The sequence below is a fragment of the Lipophrys pholis genome, assembly GCF_963383615.2.
Source record: "Lipophrys pholis genome assembly, chromosome: 9".
NCBI classification, from domain to species: domain Eukaryota; kingdom Metazoa; phylum Chordata; class Actinopteri; order Blenniiformes; family Blenniidae; genus Lipophrys; species Lipophrys pholis.
Genome location: NC_137639.1, coordinates 10,840,718 through 10,859,811, shown reverse-complemented (window position 1 = coordinate 10,859,811; position 19,094 = coordinate 10,840,718). Strand labels below are relative to the sequence as shown.

The following is a 19,094-nucleotide window of genomic DNA, read 5'->3' as shown; positions in this document are numbered from 1 at the left end:
TAAAATGATAAAGTATGGGCGGTTTAATGGACAAATGCATAACAGTTCTGACAGTTTCAGACTAGATAAAGACAAATGAAACTTCAACTGGCCAAACTACATCTACCATTTCTTATTTCTTTATTGTAAACATTATTATAACTAAGAAGCCAAACGTCTCTCGGGAAAGGTTTTATTTAAGCTGCAGACGTGTTATTGTTCAGCATGTTTATCCACTTTTCTCTCTTTCTTTACATAAAGCGGTGGAACCAGCGGATGGCAGTATCGCAACGTTCAAGAATGCAAACTGCCGTTAAACCCGAAAGAAGAAGAATCAGCAGCGAGCAAAGTTCAGAGTCGACTGAGTTCAGAGTCGGACAACTTGTGTGCAGCAGCAGCAGCAGCAGCAGCAGCAGCAGTAGCAGTAGTAGTAGTAGTATTAGTAGTAGTAGTAGTAGTAGTCATGGCTCAGTCCAACAGGATCCTGATTAAAGGAGGGAAAGTGGTGAACGAGGACTGCTCCGTGATCAGCGACGTCTACATAGAAAATGGGAAGATTGCAGAAGTTGGCCTGAATCTCGAGGTTCCTGCTGGGACGCGGGTCATCGATGCCGCCGGTAAACTGGTGATCCCCGGCGGCATCGACACGCACACGCACCTGGAGCTCGTGTTCATGGGCACCCAGTCTGTGGATGACTTCCACATTGGAACTCAGGTGAAGTACCATCTTCACCCTCTGTCAAATCAGCCCCCCGGACAGACTGCGAGATTAAATCTCTGAGAGTTTACATTTAATGTAAACAAGTTGAATTTGCCATATAAACGTGTGAATTATAGAAATGTGGACCGATATCTCTATAAATTATAATCTTGATGAAGAAAATCTCGCCCTTATTGTTTACACAAACAGCTTTACAGGCAAACTGAGTAGTACTTATTTATTTATTTGTTATATTTTAGTGTAACTTCATCTGAGTTTATTACATGCCACCAGTAGTCAAAGACAAGTACACATATTCAATGCAGGATAACACGATTCAAAAATACTTCATAACAATTAGTGCATCAATTATTATTTTAGAGTTGCAGATGGCAAAGTGGATACTGTTAATACAAAATTACCCTAATGTCTAATCATAACTTAAACTAACTCAAAAATACATCTCAATTTGTTTATCCATTAAATTAATAGCTACAATAAAAAAAAAGAATGAATTTATTATAAAAAACATTTAGAGACTAGTTAAGAGCTTCGCAGACAAAACCAAAATACTGTGATAAAACTATTACAACATGTAGACAATGAAAATGTTTTAATTCAGACAGAACACCATTCTCTGCTTCCTAATATATATATATATAAAATAAATCTTGCTGCCATAATTGTAATTAAACAAATGAAATAGCATTATTAAAAAAAAAATAAACGTTGTATAATTTTCTTTAAAGTGAAGCTTGAGTGGAGCAGTATTCAGTAACATCCATCCATGTTCTCTACCACGTTACCCAGTTCAGGGTTAGCAGACGCTGAACTTGATCCCAGTGTATGTCAAAGCAGCGTACAATGACAAACACACAGGGAGAACATTCATACTCAAATCTCTAACTGGGATTGATCTGACTGTGAGCCCAGACTGCAAAACACTTTTATTCTCTTTAACCGTTCACACTTGACCTTCATCTTTTTCTCTTATTTAACATTAAAGTTTGATGCAATCTTCACGACAGAACGTGTTTTCAGATTTTTCCAGTCTGACGAGTATTCCTACCAAGCAGCAAATCAGCCAGGAACAGGGATCGGCTAACACAATTTACATTTTGTCTAGTTTTTATTCTAAATGCTGCACGTTAATCTGTAACTTAAACCTCTGTGGCAATGTGTGCTTCTCTCCAGGCTGCTCTCGCAGGAGGGACCACAATGATCATGGACTTTGCCATCCCCCAGAAGGGCCAGTCTCTCCTGCAGACCTACGACAGCTGGCGCAAGAACGCCGACTCCAAAGTGTGCTGCGACTACTCCCTGCATGTTGCTGTCACCTGGTGGAGTGACATGGTGAATGAGTACATTGTTGTTAAACTGTTTTATTTTTAAATATTTGCCGATTCTCAATACATTGCGGCCGTAGATTCCCTCAACAACACCCCCAGAGCTGTTTCTCCAAGGATTATACAGAACCTCTTTGTTCTTTCTAGGTCAAGAAAGAGATGGAGACTCTGGCCAAAGAAAGAGGAGTGAATTCGTTCAAGATGTTTATGGCCTATAAAGATGTATTCATGCTTCGGGACTCTGAGTTGTATGAGGCCTTTGCCCAGTGTAAGAAGATCGGGGCAATCGCTCAGGTTCATGCTGAAAATGGAGATCTGATTGCAGAGGTCAGTTTTCATTTTCATTGAGCATTTATTTATTCAGGAGAGCCACGTTGAGATTAATAATCTGTTTTACAAGTGTGTCCTAACAGCAGTTCTCATGGGTTTAGATTAGGTCAAGTAAATCATTTGTGTGTGTACAGAGCTATTGCTGGACCCTGATTGCTGCAATCCTATTTACGACGCTCTGTCGTGGTTACGTTTTAAAAAAAAAAAACAACAACACAGAATAGGACATTCTGTGTCAGATATGTAGAATTTGATAAGACGTGAGAAACTATTGGAGCGGTTAACTGAGATGGGTCAGGGTCCACTGACCTCAGTGTCGGACTGTTGAAAGTGATGAAAGCCAAACAGACGTTGTTGCCCCGTCTAGAGTCTGCTGCAGAGAACCTCAGTCTAGATATGATTTAACCACCGGTGTAATGAGTAATCCACATGTTTAACCTGTTCCACATGTGCACTCGACTGAACCAACAAGGATTCAATTCATCTTCTAAATGTTGAGGATTGAAAACACGGCTGATATCTGTGGCACAATCATGAAATTATACTAAAGGACATAACTTGATCGTAATAAAAAGTAAATTTAAACAAGCATTTTCCCAATCCAAAACTTAAAGAAACTAATTAATTCAGTAGTTGATTAAAATTTTAAAAGTAAATTTTCACTGGCCGCCCAGAAAGTAAGTTACCTTTTGGATCAGCAAACAGGCTCCACTTTGTTTTCTTAATTTCTTGTGAGCAAAAACAAGACTTGAGCTGGATGGCTAAATGATGGCAAGTGACACAATGACTTGAAAAAAACAGCAATTAGAAAACTGGTTGGACCGAATTGTTTCAGAGTAAGTTAACCGTTAATTAGCCAAAGTTGATCATATTCCCTAATCCTCTTTAAAGTTTTGGTGCAACACAATTAAATCAATTCCCTAAGGACAGAGTAAGAACCGGGTGAGGTTATGTAGAGTATTTTCAATTAATGTCTATCTGATTTTATGGAGCATATGAAAATACCCCACCCTCACCCATAGCTGGCTGGGATTGGGTCCTGCCCTGCGACCCTGACCGGGATAAGTCGGTATAGAAGGTGAACGGTTAAATGATTTTTTACAAATCATGAATTTTACCTGCTTTGTTTTACTTTAAAAGGTGACAGATTATTTATTTTTTGTTTCTCGTATATGAAGATGAAGTTTGTTGATGCATTTTTGCCAATCTTTATTGTGTTGAAATTTTACAGTGTGGGTTACCAACACTGAACAAAACACACAAACAAATACAAGGAATGGATTGATGCAGAGCAGACAGAGCAGGTTATCAAACCAGGTAACACTTGGCTTTAAATGAAAAAAAAAAAAAAAAAAAAAAACACATTCATATTGAGCAGAACTGAATAAAACTCAGTTCTCCCAGATTTTTAATTGGCTAATTAATTGCCCGTCTCTGACTTTAACAAATAAAATAAATTGCTTGAGCAATCTGTAATCATAGTGGCTGCCTGGCAGGACTATGTCGCCAACCATGTTTTAATTTATGTTAATGGTCAACTCTGACTCTCTTACATTCAGAATACAATGAATAACAGCTCTTCAATTTAACACTTAGCCTTTTGTCTTTCACTGTCAATATGCAAAACCACCACTAGAGGGTAGCAAATACTAGAAAAGGGATTTCTGGCTCTGCAGAAGAGATGAGCACATGAATACTGCTGCTATCAGGGAGTGTGTTGAATGTCACAAGTGAGTGTGAAACTATGATAGTGCTTTGTGTAGCGATCTAAAATGCAGGAGCATTTCTTTCATTTTTATGGTTGTCATTAGTGTGTAGAGAATGTATGCACAAGGACCAGAACTGTATGTATTGTCATCTTTAAATAGACTGGTCCATCTCTCACTGACACTGTGTTGCTCTAACCTTTCCTCTCCTTTAACCTCCATGCTGCCTTGCTGTCCTCATCCCCTCCTGAACCTGACAGGGCGCTAAGAAGATGCTGTCCTTGGGCATCACGGGGCCTGAGGGCCATGAGATGTGTCGGCCGGAGGAGGTGGAGGCTGAGGCGACGCAACGAGCCATCACCATCGCCTATGCCGTCAACTGCCCACTCTACGTGGTCCACGTCATGAGCAAATCTGCAGCCAAGGTGGTGTCAAACGCACGCAGAGATGGTAAGAAGGGAATGCTGCCACCTGCTGTTTAGAGAGAGAGAGAGGTTAAGAAACTATGGCCTCCTTAGGGCCACAACAGATGGGATCTACTAAGATGCGAATTTAAGATGAAGATTTTCTTTCTCTTTCTCTCTCAACAGGCCGTGTGGTATTTGGCGAGCCAATTGCAGCTGGATTGGGCATCGATGGCACCCACCATTGGCACAAAGACTGGGCCCACGCTGCTGGCTTTGTCATGGGACCGCCGCTCAGGCCGGACCCCAGCACCCCGGGGTACCTGATGGACTTACTGGCAAAGTAGGTCAAGGTCAAGGTGTGGCCAATAAATATTGTCCAATGAAAATACTCCGCTGAAATGTTGATATCGTGCGTATCCTTTAACCATGCCAGTGATGATCTCAGTGTGACGGGGACAGACAACTGCACCTTCAATGTGTGCCAGAAAGCTCTCGGCAAGGACGATTTCACCAAGATCCCAAATGGAGTAAACGGCGTGGAGGACAGGATGTCGGTCATCTGGGAGAAAGGAGTGGTGCGTTCTAATAATACACTTGTAGTCCGACACTGAACTGGGACACGACTCTGAAACAGCAGGTGTTCACTGCAATAGCTGAGGTTTTCTAGATCCATGTAGTTTCATTAAACAGTTTGTAGTTGTGTGGCTGTGGGCAGAATGAAATGCTATGACGGCTAAAAACAGGAAAATGACGACTAAAGCTCAACATCATTTCTATTTTATATATATTTGCAGATTTATATACGTGGATACACAACAGTTTTTGACAGCAGTGTCATGACTCAGATTTAAGGACAATATCAGTTAAAAGGACTTGTCTTTAACTGCCATTTGTGTTGATGGGTCATGGTGGTACGTCACTGTAGTGTCCGGTCTGTCCTTAATCTGGAGGTTGAGCAGCTTTGACCGTCGTTTATCTTCGTTTGTTATTCTACTGCCGTCAGCGCCTGCTGCACCCTTCGTATGCTGGGCCACAAACAGATGATACAAGAGAATTACTCACAGCACCGTGGTATGTTACAGTGATGCAACCTTGCTGGACAGTCTGGTGTTAAGTGACTAATGTGTCAACTGTAGTAGAGACATTCAGGTCTATAAGTAATTGAGGCTGTGAGTCACAGCTCTGTGCACCACCACAATGGATGTGAACTGAAACGATGGAGGTGAAGATTACAGCACAACAAGGGACTAAAAGTAAATGGACAATGGTTGCTTAGCTGTTCCACGGTCGGATCATACCTTAATTATTTACTTTAAAGCTGAGATACTTATTGTGTGAATTGTCAAGCTTTAATTTGTGGCTCAAATCGTAGCTTATAACAACATGGTAACGCAGCCAATGCATTTTTTTTTTTTTTTAAATGTGCTACATAAATATGCATCATTTGCATAAAGTTGAAAAAAATCCAACAGCTCAAAACCCAGCATGCACCGCGGCGCATGTCACATACACATGAATGGAAAGTGGGAAATCTAGTGGACACATGCCATTACACTTGACTGCAGTACGCGCAGCCAGGCTATGTTAGCTCCACTCGCCAGCATGAGGCGCAGATACAAAATGGATTGGGTTCTAATTTTTATAAAAAATGGCACACTAACCAGATGGACAGACACACAGCGTTGTAATGAGCATTGAGGAAAAAGAGTCTGAGGACGCGGCAAACAAAAATCAGCATGCTGTGTTCCCAGTAAAAAACAGAAAGTACAAGGAAATCACAAGACAAGTGGACAAATTCTTATTTGTTCTTCATCGCATCAACCCTCTGCGCTTAATATGCAAGCAAACCTGCGCCTGTTTCAAACGAAGCAAACTTGGAGCGCCATTTTGAAACGACATCCAAAATTCAGGAGGAAATAGTCCAGCTCACTGCTTCACTTTGTGAGCGGCAACATCGTAACCACAGGGCAACGTCCACTGCAGAGCGGTTTGACGGAGGCACCTTTTTGAGATGCCATGGATTTTAGCACGGACTGAAAAACCATCGTCAGACTCTGGAATAGTAGAAGACTGCTGCAGAAATATTGTTCACACACAAATAAAAGGGATTACAGTTGTCCGATTCAACAATACTGAGGAGGATGGAAGACATCGGGAAGGTTGGATGTGACCAGTTGTTGGTTGACCTGCGTCCAGCGTCCTTCTTCCAGCACTGCAGTGGACGAAAGCACAGATGTTGCTCAGCTGTGCGTTTTGGTGAGGTTCCCGACAGAAAACTCTTTGAGAGGAACTGTTGTGCTTTCTCCTACTCCATGGCCCAACAAGAGGTGGGGATATTCTGAGTGCTCGTCTGGTATTTCTTGAGGAATCATCTCAGCTGGTCCAAACTGGCCAGTGTGTGTGCTGATGGTGCGTCAAGCATGCGAGGCAATGAGAAGGGTCTTGTGGAAAGAAATGGAAAGAAAGAAAAAAAAGAAAAAAAAAAAGAGATGAGATTCCCAATTTCAGATCCTGGAGTGGCTTCCTCGCCTCCTTCCTGAAATCAACACTCCTGAAGCACCAGCCGGAGTTGAAAGACCCAGACTGGATTATTCCTTTCTGATATTATTTGTCAGCTGAACACTCTTAACTTGCAGCTATAAGGGGAGAGACAAGCGTCCAAGTGACATGCTGAAGGCGGTCAGCGCGTTCCAAAACCAAAGAACTGCTCTGTGGATACCTGACAGAACTCATCCACTTCCCAAAACTCAAAGCAGCAACCACATGTGGCCCATCTCCGCAGCGGCACTTCAGCGACAGAGGATGTGTTGAAGTTTTTTGAGGAGCTGAAGGGTGAGATTGAATCCAGATTCACTGATGTGACTGAACGTTATGGGATTCTCAATTTGATTGAAAACCCTTTCCACGTGGATTTATCTTCTCCGACTCCAATCATCACACAGCTCTGCTCTGGTAATCGTACTGCTTTGGGGTGTGAAATAATTGAGCCGCAAACAAATAACGTTCTCCACGTTGAACTCGGAGCAGGCGAGTTTGGTGTCTGAAGCAGATGTTCCCTCTTTGAAAACATCTTGCACAGAAAGTGATGTCTTTCTTCACGAGCGCATACGACTGTGAGTCAGCATTGTCAACGATGAAGCAGAGGAACGGGCTGACCCATGCTCATATTGAATGCCTCACTGTCATTGCAATAACAAACTACAAATACAACATGAAGAAAGTCAACAACATGTTTTGGCTGTGTTTTTTTTTTTTCTTCTTTAATGTGGGATTCTCAATTTATATGTAGAAATGCACATTTGCAAAGGTGACTTGGTATGTTGTCATAATGGTGGCTCTCCCCTTGGGTTTCCTCTGCCAATGTGACTTTTGTAATTAAAAACAAAACTGAGGATCACTGAATTAAAGGAACAAATAAAAGGTCTATACTAGTTAATGTAAAGTGTGATATTTATGCTTGGAACCTGGTATCGTTCTATATGAAGTCAAAGAATCTGTCAGTACCAGTGAAGAAAGCCATCACAAGGCAGGAACATGATGAAAGTTACAATTTTTTTTTACTTCCAACAAAACAACAAGAAGACAAAAGAAATGGAAAGAAAGATGCACTTGCAGTGAAGGCCTGGCAGAGTGTAACCAGGGTAAAGAAACCCATGTGACTTCATTTAATACAAATGACTTGCAGACAAACACTTCAGTCACTATCTAAAAGATAGTAAGTATGATGATACAAGAGTGCTTTATTCAAAGTCGAACTCGGCTGTGACCTAACTCTGTTCTTTTGCTGATCCCCCAAAAAAACTAAACAAGGCACTCTGACTCACGACTGTGATGAAATACGATCTTGGAGATTTCTCAAGCATTCTGCTCTCAAAACACGAACAACAAGCCACACTGCTTCCCATTTCTTTTTTTAGCATCTGGCCACATGAACATATAGTGTATGTGAACTACTTACTTGGGAACTATTGCCTGTTGGACGTTTTGATGTGCACGTGACACACACCTTTGTGTGTGAGGAGCTGCAGTCGCTGCATGTCCTCGCTCCTGGCTGGTGGGCGGTGCCCCGGCTCGGCCGCCCGAGGCCGGCCGACAGATTTACTACTTCCAGCAGCGCTTACGAATCACACATTAGATGATATTTTGGCAGAAATGAGCTAAGCACTGACCTTTTTGTCTGCTTATTCTGAGCACTGTTGCCATCCGCGCGGCCCACTTACTCAAACCGGGTGCTCTGTGCCTTTTTTGTTTGTTTCTTTCTTTCTTTCCTCCCCCTCAGCATAGCGGCAAAATGGACGAGAATCGATTTGTGGCTGTCACCAGCAGCAACGCAGCAAAAATCTTCAACTTCTACCCGCAGAAAGGCCGAATCGCCAAGCATTCGGACGCTGATGTGGTTATATGGGACCCCAAGGTGACAAGGTGAGGACCCTGACGCCAACCACTCAGCAGTACGAGGGCCAAGCTTTTGAAATCGAGCAGCGGCTCAGCGCTCCTTCAGATGGTGTGCACGTGACAGTCTAAACCGCTTCAGCGTCCATGCAAATCCTGACATTTCCATCTGCAGCTTCGGCTGCAGACGTTGCCGCTGAAACACCGAGCAAACTTGAAAGCTTGTCATCGCGCTGTCAAGCACTTCAAGCCAGGAGAACCTGTCAGCGTCGAGCTTTAAAGCACGTAGGCTGTAGACACAGGAACCTAAAAAAGGAAGAAGCAAGATCTTTCACGTTGCCACTCCAACACACGCGCGCACGCACAAAATAACCCTCCAAATAAGCTGATTACGCCTGCGCTCTATCCAAAAGTCAGGGTTTGTCATCACCTATATACAGCTGCGAATTGAAGCAGAACTTCATTTACATATGAATCAGATTCATTACTGAGAAAAAAAAAAAGAAGCAGTTCGAATGATTAATTTGTTTCTATGTTGTGGTGGGTTTTTTTTTTTTTTTTTTTTTAGAAAAGGGTTTTAACACACTTACATAAGCTTGATTCACACGCCATCAGTGGGACAATGCCGACGGGTCATGGTTCACATCTTTGATATGATGAATGGTCCATGTGGGTGCGAAACCAATCATCATGAGACGTAGCGCCGCGTCAAGGAGATATTCTGAGAAAACGTAGGATCTTTTTTTACTCGTTCTGAGCTCGTCTCAGTCGTAGCGAGAGGACAGTCTGCTGTTCTGAGCGGAACATGTGCTCAGACGCACGCACAGAGGACAGCCTGCGTTCCAGTCGCTGGCGTACCGTGGCACGCTCGGGCTTATGTAACCCAGAACGGCGCTGCTCTGTTTGCTGGGGGTTTCTGGGCCGAGTCCCTCAGGGAGGTTCACTAACTGCTGATGTTAGCTGGAGGAGAACGCGCTGCAACCCGGCGCGACTTCCGTCAAACGAATTCACACAAAAGCTCCACGATTACCATTGTGGAGCAAAATCTTGATCATCTCCAACGTCTTGGACATCACCCGTTTTATTTCACTGCTTATGTTCTGCGTGTCACAATGCCTTTCGAGCATGAGGGTGCCTCGAGTTTGATTGGCGCAGCCGTGAATTCATCTGTGAAAGTGCGTAATTAATTGCCCCCGGCGCGAGTGACGCTCCGTAACATCCGGAGCCCGGGGGCCACAAGTGATTGCTTAACGAATAACGAGGAGAATGCTCACTCAGTTGCCTTGTTGTTGTTGTTGTTGTGGGGGGGGGGGGTTCAGTATGGAAGCTCGTCGAACAATGAGGACACCTCTTGTTTTTGTCGCTGCGCATGGTGTCTGGCTTCACAAATCAACAGGACGTGTAGAAGTGAGAGAACGGAGCGAAAGAGGCCTCTAGAAAGAAAAAAAAAAAAAAAAGCAAGACGTTTAGTGCTTTAGTGCTGACTCAGACTTATTTCACTCTTCCCTGCTGATTTACTCCTCCACTCATGATTTGTTAGACATCGCCGCTATATATTGGAGAGAACATTTCATCATTTTAAGAGGAATTTCTTTCATTTTTTCCAAGAGAGTTTTAGCCACTCAGCTCCAATTATGACAATGGGCTCAAAATTGATTTAAAAGAATGATCTTTGATCAGAAAAATACATATTTACAACCACTTCCGCAAAATAAAAAGTTAGAATTTACGTGTTCTTTCTACTGTCGGACAGACTGTGAAATCACACATTGTTCTACTCGGATCATAGCAGACAAATGTACCTTATTCCTCCACTCATTTAGCTTTAGCCTCTTTAAGCTCTGGCAACAGGTTAAAATAGTGTAGTTATGTGGATATTATTCAAAACTCTACAATACTTGCAGTTGGTTCCACTTAAACACTTTCAAAAGCTTGTGCCACGTGCTGTTAGAAAGTGTTCAATATTGTTTATTGTCTGATCTACAAAAATGTTCCTTTTTTCTTAAACTCACACAAAGAAATCACATCACAACCCCAGAAATAAGAGATTTTGCTTTTATATCTATAAATGTGGCCAAATATAAGCTAGTAATTTAATTCTAGAGGAATTAAAATAAATTTTTTTATGGTTTGCGGTAACTAGTTCAGTAATGTCATTACTCTTGAAACAAGTCTCCGTGCCTGATTTACTAAGAGGCCGCATAAAGTGTTAGTCAAGGTACTAACGCAACAAGAAAAATGTTGAAAAGTCTAGAAAAACTACACGGGTAAAATCAAGTTCACTTGCCTTCCTGGTGTTTCTTCATCGGAACTCATTCATATTCATCATCCAGCTTCAGCATGCGTTGCCAGTCTTGCAAAATCAGGATACTGGCTATGCTGCAATATCATGTGTCAGTTCTCACGCTGCAGCCGTTGGAGAGACGCCACAATAATATAATAAGCAGCAAAGAAGATGTTGAGGTGCCTTTTTTATTGACAGAAAGAAGCTTCGGCTGTGCTGAGTAAGGCATTTTAAAGAACAGGACGTCATATGAGTAAAAGTTGTAAATAATATATTATTTTGCTTTAATACTGAGGGAGAAGCTTGATGCGGCGTGTGCGTGTGCATGTGCGTGTGTGTGTGTGTCTTCCATAGCTTTCTAAAGCTGTTTTTTTTACTTCTAACTCTGCAGGAAGATCTCAGCCAAGACCCACCACCAGGCTTTGGACTACAACGTGTTTGAGGGCATGGAGTGCCACGGCGTCCCCCTCGTCACCATCTCCAGGGGCAAAGTCGTCTATGAAGACGGTCGGCTGAACGTGTCTGCAGGCCACGGCCGATTCATCCACAGGAAGCCTTTCTCCGAGTTTGTTTACAAGAGAATCCGGCAAAGGGACGAGGTCAGTCCAGCAACATGACTATCACCACACAAACCGCTAACAACAGTGTCACCATTCAACATGATATCGACTGCACCAAGAACACAACGGCTATATTTGTCGACGCAACAACCAAGTACGGCCTGAAATGTCCTGATGAGCATTAATGATCTATGATGATAATCTGCTCTCAACATGCGAGTAGCGACAAAAAAAGGCCTCCAAATGGTTAAAAGGTCTGCATGTTACATAAATTTGCCGAAGAAGTAATCTATTTCACACAAAGGCCGCAAGGTTTATCGCAAATGTATCATCACGATATCAACACTTGCAGTACACATAGACAAGACGGCCTCGCGCCGTGCGTTCATGCTCGTCAAATTCAAAACGACTGATTTATAGAATTCTAGAAAAGTGTGACTGATGCACAAATATGTGCAATTAAGTCATTGAGGAAAAAACCTTTCAAATTTTTTCATACCTGGGCAGAAGTCAGAAGCACAAAAATCAAGAAAAAACTGATCAAGATCAACTGTGCCTTCTGAAAGTCAAAACCACAGCTGGTGGGGAAAAAACCTCGAAATAAAAACCTGCTGATGAAAGCCGGTGTAAACGTGGAGCAAGAGAAGAAGCACGATACTGAGCATTGTCATATGATCGCCTCATAATATGTAACAAAGGAAAATATGAAATTAGAAATGCAGATGGAGCAAATGAAAGCCAATAAAAAATATATATATTCTGATGTAACTTAAGCCGCCAGAAGCTGACTTAACCTTTCTTTCTGCTTTGTGTGGGGGCCTGCAGGTGGGGCAGCCCACAGCTGTGATCAGAAAACCCTACGGAGGCAAAGTCGTCTCTGTGTGAACAACGGAGCGCCGACATGAAAGCCACTTTGAATTTCCAGCCGCCATGGCAATCCCAGGAGCCACCAAAGCCAACGCAACAGCATGTTTCCTCACAGATAAAAAAAAAAAACAAACAAACCTTGGGAGTATGCAACGTATGTGCAAGTTTTAGTAATTCAAATATCTGTGTGGAGAGACCGGAGCGAGAACTGCTGGTCTTTAGGTCATCGCTGATTATCACCCAGGTCAATGTTACGCTGGAAGAGATCAATGTGTTTTATTCTGACAGCTGTGTGAGGTTTTCAGGTCAACTCTAATCACCACACACACACACACACACACACACACACACACACACACACACACACACACACACACACACACACACACACACACACACACACACACACACACACACACACACACACACACACACACACACACACACACACACACACACACACACACACACACACACACACACACACACTTCTGTTAGCAGCACTCTGCAGCAGGAATACATTTTTACTAAAACCTACATCATATAATTAAAGAAGGCTTTGTAAGAAGTGAAACCGTGGATCAAAAAGAGTTCATTTTGCGATAAAATATCATCAAAAACTCCACATATGCATGTGAATACGCAGTGGGTTTTTTTCTCGTTAGAGCATTTTATGCAAAATTTCTAATCCCAATTTCCTAAAAGACTCGTTGCCCGTGGTAACAGCAGTTATATTTGTCTCCCAAAAAGCATCTTCCCCTTTGATGAAACGTTTATTAAAATACACTGACATGCATGAAAAGTATTAGGATTTGCTTCCCTGACCCACGCTGGGTCTGCGCATGCATATTCAGCGGGATCTGGCACAATCATGCCCATGTATGGCCTCGCATTCCGTTCCTTCCCGTGGTAAAAAGCTCGGCGGCTGTCGCCCAGCATCATGTGGCCCGCTTCCTATTGGGCTGGCACGCCGGCGTGGTATTATGCCACAGGGCCAGTTGAGACATAGTGTGAGCTTATCAGGTTGCCACACGGGTCAGTGGCGGCGTGTGACTCACACGGGGCCGACTCATTCTTGAGCTCGACCGCTTCCTCTCCTCTCGTCTCCGACAGTGCGAGGGGCGATGATTGGCGGTGTGTTGGATTGTACCGGAAATAAAGAAACGGGCCTTAAACCATTCCTGCAATAATCACCAGACCAACCGCAGCTCAACAAAGATGAAGATCGTGCGATAATGTTCTTACATTTCCGAGGCGGCGACTGGTTTTACATAAATGACTCATCAACCGGAAAGATGTTTTCAGGTCAAACCTAATCTGGAAAAAGCAAAAGGTTTCTCACTGAAACAAACGGAGGAAACACACAGGAACTCTTTGCCAAATGTATGTCAGTCACACGTCAGTCATGACCCCAACACGTTTGTTTGCCAAACAGCGAGGATATTATGAGACACAACAGGAAAACAGAAGAACAGCAGAAAGCAACTCCACCTGATTCTGGACCTGCAAAAGTTTCTTCCTGTTAAAACTTTAAACAGGTTTGTTTTCTCCTCATATCTCACATGTCTGCTCATGGGGGGGGATTATAGTGGCTTTGTTATTGTTGTGATTATGGCTACATGAATAAATCCGGTTTTACAATTTGGATCAGCATTTGTTTTCACAGGATTCTTCCCATTGTATCTCCGAGGAGAACCTAAAGATTCAAGAGGACATTTTCCACTCTTTTGTCTGGATTTGGTTCAATCAGTCATTTCTGACAAACAGCCCCTGGCTATTTCTGGGTGATATTTTACAATCTCTACTATTGTTAAATAATAATAATAAAAAAAAAATCACATTCCTCAAACGTCACTAATTCTACAAGATTCTGCATTTATATACAAACGCTGTATTGTAATGGCAGCGGCTCCTTTTCGTTAGAGACCACAACATTGAGAACGTACAGGGGAAAACAAGGCGGCGCTAAATAGATTCATTCTTTAGTTTTATACATTTTGGAGAAAACAAAAATATTGGTTACAATATTGAAATATATTGAATTTTAACCCACTTGTTCTAAACTTTGGATAAACACGTTTTGTGTATTTCCGTATTAGAACATAATGAGCCACAATCAGTTCATCCTGGAGAACAAACACAAAGCCAGGACAAAAGTAACAGAAACTTTAAAGCAACTTTAACTCGGGCTGCATGACATAGCCAATTCTTCATTATTGTGATATGTGCACAATTACACGTATCACACAAAGAGCTTGGTTTAATATCCATACTACCGAGCTGCCACTATCGCAGTGCCAGGTGGATATATCAGGGGCCTAATTTTACTACAGTGGAAATCCTCAACGCCCCCGACTCCTTCTCAGTGGCTCCAAGATATTCTGCACCTTGTAAGGTTGGAAAAGATAAGGTACGTGATGAACCGCTAAATTCTATTTAACCCGGGGTCCCTTATTTAGTTTCATTAGGGAAAATGTGCAGCTTGAACCATGAAGCACACGGTTGGTATATTCTTTGCACTTCCCCTGTACAACTTGTTCACCTAAAACCAAACACATATCTCACAATTGTTTCTATTTTTTTTTGTCTGCTTTATACATGAATATGTCCCAACTAATATCAATGTTTCCCATTTAACTTGTCATTTGGCCAGGCTGCATGTCTTCAATTTTACTTTATATTTGCGGTTTTTCCTCATTTTCATTTGTCTGTCTATTACTGTTTATCAGTGTTATTTTGTCTTGACTCCTGTCTTACGCTTATCGTGCCTATGTCCATGTACGGATACATGGACACATGACTATTATGCAGAATAGAGCTTATTAATTGCCCTTTACTGAAGTGAAGCATTGCACCACTGGAGTTTTTTGATTCGACAGTTTTTTTTTCTATTGTTAGAAAATCTTCAGTAAACTGAACAAGTGAAGAGCAGCACTGTAAATTCATGCTCTGCAAATTCAAGATGGCAGAATTTTCATGATGGAAACCAAAGTGTGGTAAATCACAAAGAACTGCCGGCCACATTGCAGAAGTCAGAGGCCCAAAAATGAAATAAAAAACATAGACTAAAGAAAAAACTAAAAAAACAAAAACTACTCTATTCCTGAAATGCTGATGGTGGGAACTGCAAAGAGAAAGAGCAGTACTATTTATTCATTCCATACATACTCCTGCCCTCAAGTTGGTTTATTTTGTCTCTGTCTTATAAAATAAAGTAGATACATAAAATGCATAGAACCCTAAATAAGATGAAACCAACAAACCTCATGAATTCAAAACAAGTTCATAAAATGTCGTCTTTTTTTCCCCCCGGAACCTCATTTGTCATCGATCTTACTTTTTTCCTCTGCAACCTCCTCTCTATATTTGTTGGGAGTTTGTATTGGGATCATTTCAGCTGCCCTGTCCATGTGCTCGGTGAAGAGAGTCTCACCTGCCGGATGCTAATAAGCTGCGACAGAGTGTAAGTGGAAACGGTGCTGCTCACTGCACATGCAGGGGACATCTGTCTCAGATTATGTAAGCAAATATAGCTCCCCTACCCCCTGCTTCATACAACCGGAGGTACAATTCAGGAGCCTGCCTCAGCATATAGGGAGAATGTTACGTAATGCATACAAACCGGAGGAGACAATCACTGAATATAAGATTAATTGTCCAAGATCAAAACGAACCTGTGATTGTTCTCTCATGACTGTGCTCGCGGTATTCATGCTGTCATCTGCCGGGTTACATAATGATCGTGATGTAACATGAATGTAAAACAATGTTTTCACTTGGAGAGTGCCGCTGCAGCTAAACTGAATATGATAATGACTTATTGACAGTAATCACTCGGCGATTATCCGCATAAAGCCGTCAACTTCTGACAGGATTTTTCTATGGCGATGATAATTAGCGGACCGACCTGTTATGCAATGAGGCAAAACTTTTTGTTTCTCCGATTAGAAACTTATAACAAGAACAGATCTAACTTTTTGAAAATGCCTCATAGGTCACGATGCAGAATGAAGAAAAATATAGTAGCTCTACAGACGTTTTCTGTTTCACCTCTGGTTTCTGCAAACAGTCTCACAATGACAACATGATGAATATTAGCAGGAGTGACGTTTGTACACAATCTGGAATTGATGTCATGACATATTATTTTGTCATCAACAATGAACAGAGATAATATTGATGATAATATTATTCTCAAGATAATCACAAAACCTCAAACAAGGAATATTTCTGTTCAATTCAAGAAAAATAAAAAAAGATAAGGAGTGACAGCGAAAACGAAATATGATCATTTATGTGCATAATACACTTAACAGAGTATAATTTCATATATCATGATGGACACAATATGCAAGGAGACATGTTGCTTCTTTTTTTTTTTTTAGCATTTTCTAGTGAACTCATAAAACTATCAACATGTACATATATTTGTGTACCCAAACAATGATAATTTACAATGATTTTTATACTGCACTCTCCCTCAAACATCCAAAATGAGCAATTATTCAATCTTCAATTGAAAATACAGACACATTATTTGTCTCAACATCGTATCGTCCAATATTTAGATGTACAGTATTGATATTTTCCTGACATCTCTATTTATATGAAAATAAAGATGAATCAAATATATTATATCACTAAAGAACAGTTGCATCATCAGGTTAAATAAATAAAATTGGCCATCATTTGTAGCAACCAGTAATGTAATAACTGCCAGTAATATGAAAATTATATCTATTTTCAAGGAAATGAAGCTAAAAATGTAACAACTTACCAATTATTTCATGAAAAGTAAAATATTTTGATCAATCATAATTGAGAGTGCTGCAGAATTTGTATCCTTAATGAATATGACAACTATCACAGCCGCTGTGCTTATTTTTGATAAGTGAGCTGCACACAACCTGCAAAAAAGGTTTTATTTTGACTATATGCAGCCCTATTTATGCAGTATTGTAATATTAAATGCTATTTCGTATTCTTATTCAATTAATGGCTCCATCTGGCTTCAAAATCTTATTCAATAAGAAGTAAAGAAGTAAACATTGAAATACCATTCAACAAAACCCAAACAAATTAAATTCTTTACAGAAATATAAATTCAATTTCAATAGTCATTCGTTACAATTGTTACAATACCCACAGGAAATAATGTGTACCGTTTAGAAATGTCTTCAATTTACTTATTAAACATTGAAGGCCAAAATTGCATCACATGACTTGAATTTGAGCTTTGCTTGTCAAAACTGCTGACACACGTGCAATCCTGTCTGCCAGTGTTTCTTTTTAGGTTAATGTTGCCATGATTTCTGCAGCATTCAGCAGGTTGTTAAAAGATACTACACTATGAAGAATTGCATTGCATTATGTCTGCTCCTCTCAATGAAACAACAGGCCACACTGTGTAAAAACTGTTTCCTTTATCATTTTGGCCATATGTTTGACACTCCAACAAATGTGTGTGGACTTCATTTTTGTTTTAGTCTTTCCTCTTCCAACAGATGCATAGATTTATCTTCCATCACTAATCGTGAGTTGAAATTAAATTATTGGGAGTCATATAAAATCAGTAATTAGTCAAAGTCATCTCTTACTTCAATACTTTGACTTAATTAATTCTATAATTAAACATATGATCAGGTGGATGAATGAATTTCACTTAAATAGCACATTTCCACTGCTCGAGCAGTCCCTAAAGCAGGTTGCATAGTTAATCACACACACGCCTCATGTTAGTGCGTTCAAAAAAAAAAAAAAGACAGTCAAAACAAGGATCTGATCCATTGACGCATGCGACCACTTTAAACCACGTGCAGAGACTGCACGTGCGCCGCTCACCTTTAATGACGTCAGACCTTCATCCAAACGCTTCTCGCATGTTGACTCTTCGACCTCCAAAGATCCAGACAAAGCCACGAAATGAAAACACTGTGACGGCTCGTGAGTTGAAGCACTTTGACAAACGTGATGAAATTAAACGGGCTGACACCACCTGGAGAGGTTTCTTCAAAGTGAAAGCCCCTGTTTCAAACTAAAAGCAGTCTAAAGATGCGTTTCTAAACATTTCTTAAATGGACTGTTGCAGCAACGGTGGATGTCTGCGTCTCAGCTTGTGGTAATATGTCAGCAAAATGTTGATGTTTTTCAAAAACACTTCATTTTGACATAACAATCAAAGACGTCAATGTGCTTCTGACAGTCAATAAAACACAAGCAAAGGAATAAATCCCAGGTCACTGATGGTGATGATGATGATGATGATGATCATCATCATCATCATCATCATCATCATCATCATCATAAATTGCTCTTGAGAAGCATTTAGGAGCAAGGAGATGAAGCAGATCACAAGTTCCACCCGTTGCCTACAAGTGTGTATTTAGACTCACGAGGAATTCAAGTTAATCTTAAGTGAACCATTTTAAAGCAGAATGAGGAGCCACCTCCGCACAATAAACATTATTTCAAAAAAAAAAAGAAACGGTATGGTCAACCGACAGGGTTCAGAAAATGTAAACGC

The 19,094-nt window shown here is 41.1% G+C and overlaps 1 protein-coding gene across 1 annotated transcript; it reads left to right on the top strand.

Moving 5' to 3' along the window:
• Positions 1 to 306: 306 nt before the first annotated feature.
• On the top strand, positions 307 to 12,753 carry dpys (dihydropyrimidinase). Its single transcript, XM_080472076.1, has 9 exons — positions 307 to 694; positions 1,874 to 2,032; positions 2,173 to 2,352; positions 4,322 to 4,511; positions 4,652 to 4,808; positions 4,902 to 5,043; positions 8,748 to 8,890; positions 11,536 to 11,743; positions 12,530 to 12,753. Exons 1-9 carry the CDS (start codon positions 443 to 445, stop codon positions 12,587 to 12,589), a joined length of 1,491 nt encoding a protein of 496 aa, XP_080328202.1. The 5' UTR covers positions 307 to 442; the 3' UTR covers positions 12,590 to 12,753.
• Positions 12,754 to 19,094: the final 6,341 nt, after the last annotated feature.